Source organism: Chiloscyllium plagiosum, unplaced genomic scaffold, assembly GCF_037043375.1.
Source record: "Chiloscyllium plagiosum isolate Xiang-an unplaced genomic scaffold, Cpla_swu_hap1 HiC_scaffold_33, whole genome shotgun sequence".
Lineage (NCBI taxonomy): Eukaryota > Metazoa > Chordata > Chondrichthyes > Orectolobiformes > Hemiscylliidae > Chiloscyllium > Chiloscyllium plagiosum.
The window spans coordinates 13,288,820-13,294,280 of record NW_028270171.1 but is presented as its reverse complement, the minus strand read 5'-3'; the positions used below and the strand labels follow the sequence as shown (position 1 = coordinate 13,294,280).

Here is a 5,461-nt window from a genome sequence, read left to right as displayed (position 1 = left end):
CCCGTGCCTAACTAGTTGCTAGAATCATATGGTGTACTCACCATTGCATTATATCCATATTGAGTGGTTAATTGTTTTAAGGATAACAAGCTTTACCACAAGAATCTGTTCTGAGGCCACTACTGTTTGTCATTTTTAGAAATAACCTGGATGAAGGCATAGCAGGATGGGTTAGCAAAATTACGGATGACACGAAGATCGGTGGAGTTGTGGGTAGTGCAGAAAAGTGTTGCAGGTTGCAGAGGGACATAGATAAGCTGCAGAGCTGGGCTGAGAGGTGGCAAGTGGAGTTCAATGTGGAAAAGTGTGAGGTGATTCACTTTGGAAGGAGCAACAGGAATAAAGAGTACTGAGCTAATGGTAAGATTCTCGGTACTGCAGATGAGCAGGGAGATCTCGGTGTCCAGGTGCATTGATCCCTGAAAGTTGCCACCCAGGTTAAGAAGGCATACAGTGTGTTAGCTTTAATTGGTTGAGTTTTGAAGCCACACGGTCATGTTTCAGTTGTACAAAACTCTGGCGCAGCTGCACATGGAGTATTGTGTATAGTTCCTGTCACCACATAAGAACATGGAAACTTTGGAAATTTGGAAAGGGTTCAGAGGAGATTTACTAAAGATATTGCTTGGAATGGAGGGAAGGTCTTTTGATTAGATAGGGCAGACAGTGAGAGCCTGTTTCCTCAGATGGTGATGGCTAACATGAGGGGACAGAGCTTTAAATTGAGAGGTGATTGATATCAGTCAGAGATAGCTTTTTCTTTAAACTCAGTAATAGGGGGCGTGGAATGCACTGCTGCAACAGTAGTAGACTCACCAACTTTAAGGGCGTTTAAATGGTCATTGGATGAACATATGGATAAAAATGGAATAGTGTAGGTTAGATGGGCTTCACAATGGTTCCACAGGTCAGTGCAACATTGAGGGCCAAATGGTCTGTACTGCACTGTAGTGTTCTACTGAGTGTTACTGAGGAGATATTTTCTGGCAGCTGCACATCAAATGAATAGCACAGAAACTGGTCATTCAGCCCAATTGCTCTGTGCTGATGTATATATTGAGACAATATCGTTTCTTATGGGAGGGGAGTGGGGCTTGAAAGAAAATAAGAGAAGGGCTAGTTCCGTTAGACTGGGACTGCAGCAGCAAAACTCCAACCCCTGTTCCACTTGTGGGAATTTATGAAACTCTCACCTCAGGCTTGTGACACAGTTACTGTCCAAGCCCACACTAACTCCCCCTCTGTCCTCCTAGAGAGACGAAAGAGATGCCAGTGGCTCTTTGGCAGACAGCTGCTGCCATGAATTCCCCCATAGGCCAAGGGCTGTTCAGCAATGGCTTGAATTCAGTTTCTAGAATGTTGTATATTGAGCTTTACGAGACTGGGACTGGCAGGGTCAAAGGTCAGCACAGCAGAATTAGCATGGTTATTGAGTTTTATAATCGGTCAGTTCCCACTGCTGTGACTGTCTTCTACCTGAGCCAACATCGGATGGATGGTTTTGGTCAATTTGCTGTCTCCATTCCTTTCTACTAAAGGAGTAGAGTTCCTGCTACCTCAAGCAGGAAGTGGGCAAGGAAGAGAGAGATGTGTACATGTGAATTAATATGACAAATACTTTAGTTACTACGAGGAACATGAGATAGACCAAGCCAATACAAATAGACCTTTAAATTGTATCAGCTTGCTTCGCCTGTAGGATCTACTAGATCAGAACTGGCTCATTGGAGAGAGTTGGTCATTCAGGCCATCATCTGCACCAGCCTCTCCTTCCCACACACTGGAAAAGAAAGATTTTATTCTAATGGAGTTGTGCACCCAATTCAGAACAGTTGGTGTAAAGCCCAGCCTATGTTGGCTCCAAACCAATTATTTACCATATGTGTTCCCGATCTGCCTTCACAAACAAGGATCAAGCATTGGTTTCAAACACACATTTCAGGGAATCTAAGTTCTGCACTGGTACTCCACCACTGTGCCCACTTACAGTAGGGAAGAGATCAGTGTGATCACCAGAAATCTGTTAGATCACTGATCATTCTACTGGAATTCAAGCTCCTGTAAATGGACATTAAACCTGCATCAGTAATAGGAACAAGCATCAGACATGGGTAGATTTTTCTTTAATTATGTCCAAGTTATTCAACATAGCCACTTTTGACATTATCCAGAGAAAGAGGAAGTGAGACACGAACAGTATTCAATGTCCCACTAACTGCTGTCCTCCAGCGAGAGCCTGTCAAACAGGTACTCTCCCAGCCCATTCTCAGGAGCTCCCAGACGCTTCAGGTTGGTGATGTAGTCCCCAAGTCGCTTGATGATCTCAACCTCCTCATCCAAATAGTGAGTCTCCAGGAAGTCACACAGCTGGAAGGAAGGTAGAGTGTCAGATATTAAAAGAGAAGTCAGAACATGGGAGCATGGGAGTGATCAGCTCCTATGCAGCTCATTCTCCATCATTCAGGCTGTTTACAACTATGGGGGGGGGAGAAAGGAGGAGGAGTTTCACCACATAGGATCACAGAAAGGCAGTGGTCATTATGCACAGCAACCTCCCACAGAGACTAGACATTTTGCCAACAAGTACAGGATAAACATTGGACAAGATCCAGAGGGTACATCACCACCCCCCACCCCCCTCAAAAATAAAACAGCAGAAACTCCCTCCAATGTTCGTTGGAGATGAACTGTAGTTTGCTGCACCAGTTTTGCCCCTCCAGTGGCTCTCCAATCTACAACACATTGGAGAATACAGAGGCACAGCTAGTCAGGGAAGAGAAAACTCAGTTTCATCCAGATATTGACCAAATGCCAAAAGGAGGATTTAGTGTTGTTACCACAAGATTCTTAAAGGCTTTGCTGGAAATGTAGCATATTCAGAAGTACATTAGATTACTAAACAGTTTGTGGCTTTGCAATGATCAGGCCAGTGTGAAGTGTTGCCCTGAGGGTCAGGCAGTGATGAGAATGAGGTGGTGAAGCTTACATGAGGGTCAGTCTGGGCAGTGGCGAGTTGGTGTAGATCCAGCAAACTCTGGTTCACATTCTTCTCCAGATCCAGGGCAACCTGCATTGCCTGCAGACTGTTACCCCACTCATCCCTCTCTGGCTTCTGAAACATGGAAACAAAGGACAGTTAAGGATCAGAACAACCAGCTGTTTCAGGTTGCTTTCACCTTGCACATTTGTCAATGATATTAAAGGAGCCACAAGAGTCAGACAGGTCAATATATTCCTTACCATGGAGTGGAATTTAAAGAATTCACTGCTCCTTGTGTATCTCCCCTACACAGGGGATTTCAGACTTGTCTATGGGGCTGATCCCAAGATCAGACAGAAAGCTAGACTAGAACTTGAATTCCCACACCCCCTTCAGGATGTGAAAACCCTGTCACTGATTTGAAGCCACATCACGCAAGCTGCCATTCACCCTCCATATTCCCACCTTCACATCCTGGAGGAGGACTCTGCCTCCACGCTGATTCTGGAATTTCAGCAGCTTCTCTGCATGTTCCTGCTTCTCCTGGGACTGAGCTTTGAAGAACTGGGAGAAATGATGCAGGGCAACATCATCCCGGTCAAAGTACGACATCTGAAAGAAGAATCTTTATCCTGTTAACACATCACACGCAGTGACCCAAGTGGTCACAGACTTCTGGTGATTCAATGACAGAATTAAGGGTCTTTACTCAAGCAGTGTTGTTCCTCAGGACAAACTGGCTCAACTAGCTTCACAAGCCACTATGCAGCAACTCTAGGGATAGGAAGGAGCTACAATCAGAGTCAAAGATGTACAGCATAGAAACAGACCCTTCGGTCCAACCTGTCCATGCCAACCAGATACCCCAACCAAATCACGTCCTACCTGCCAGCTTATATCCCACCAAACCCTTCCTATACATATACCCATCCAGATGCCTTTTTAAATGTTCCAATTGTACTCACCTCCACCACTTCCTCTAGCAGCTCATTCCATACTTGTACCAGCCTCAGCATGAAAAAGAATTGCCCCTTGGGTCTCTTTATATCTTTCCCCTCTCACCCTAAACCTATGCCCTCTAATTCTGAACTCCCTGACCCCAGGGAAAAGGCTGTTTATTTATCCTATCCACACCCATCCTGATTTTGTAAACTTCTACAAGGTCACCCCTCAACCTCTGACACTCCAGGGAAAACAGCCCCAGCCTGTTCAGCCTCTCCCTATAATTCAGATCCTCCAACCCTGGCAACAACCTTGTAAGTCTTTTCTGAACCATTTCAAGTTTCACAACAACATTTTTCCAATAGGAAGGAGACCAGAATTGCATGCAATATTCCAACAGTGGCCTAACCAATGTCCTGTTCTACCACAGGACAACATCCCAACCCCCCCCCCCCAACTCCTGTACTCAATACTGCTGACCAATAAAGCATACCAAACCCCTTCTTCACTATCCTATCTACCTGCAACTCCACTTTAAGGAGCTATGAACCTGCATTCCAAGGTCTCTTTGTTCAGAGACACTCCCAACGACCTTACCATTAAGGTGTACCAGTCCTGCTAAGATTTGAACACCTTCACTCAATACACCGAGTTCACCTCCTAACCAGTAATATTTAGACTTTGGCCAACATTAGAAACAGAGCACTATGACCAAAGTGTGAATATATTGTTTTTAAGCTGGGACAGCTGCAAAAACATGCAGCAACTCCTTCAGAGGAAAGAAAGAGTCTGACAACTGACTAGACTTATTACACTCCATCAGGAAAAAGTTTAGATAGTGGACTCTCCCCACTACTCTTCAGCAAAACATCACATCCTTCAGCCAGATTCAGTTATTTTTTAGCATCAAATATATTTTAATCATTAAAATTATATACATAGTCACTAAAACAGCTTGGTTCTATGTAGCATCATAGAAGAAAACAAACAAATACTAGAGTTTGACTCTATCCAAAGATTCAGTCTTAACCCCACAGAGACTCACCAAAGACTGATAGAGATAGGAGGCAGTCAGCTCGATGTTAATCTGTTTGTTGACAGCTGCTTCACAATCCTGGTGGTAGTTTTGACAAACCTGGGAGGCCATTTTGTCAATACAATTCCTAAACAACAAACTCCCAATCTAAAAATCCACTATCATGGAAATTGGATTTATACTCTAGGAGCAGGCCCACAATTTATTAAACAGGAAATGACATCATCAGTGATGCCAATCACTCTTGCTAATCACATGAAGAGCTACTATGTCCAATCAGATTCCAGTCAGCACAATATGGGATTTTGGGTCTCATGAGTCAATCAGAATATTAAAGGTCTCCTTAAGGGCAGTACTTGTCACTGGCCACCTGGGTGTTTTCCTATCTTCCTGGTGGTGGAAATTGAATAAAGATTCGTGCACTTTGTGTCTTCCACTGTGTCTCCCACCTGCACACACACCATGGGTGCTGGGGATAAAATAAGCACTACAAGAAAAAAAAA

At 44.2% G+C, this 5,461-nt stretch overlaps 1 protein-coding gene across 1 annotated transcript; it reads right to left on the bottom strand.

Moving 5' to 3' along the window:
• Positions 1 to 2,211: 2,211 nt before the first annotated feature.
• LOC148141214 (ferritin, middle subunit-like) lies at positions 2,212 to 5,069 on the bottom strand. Its single transcript, XM_087978030.1, has 4 exons — positions 4,968 to 5,069; positions 3,446 to 3,592; positions 2,987 to 3,112; positions 2,212 to 2,367 (listed from the first exon to the last, which is right to left on the bottom strand). Exons 1-4 carry the CDS (start codon positions 5,067 to 5,069, stop codon positions 2,212 to 2,214), a joined length of 531 nt encoding a protein of 176 aa, XP_087834156.1.
• Between the last annotated feature and the right edge of the window lie 392 nt (positions 5,070 to 5,461).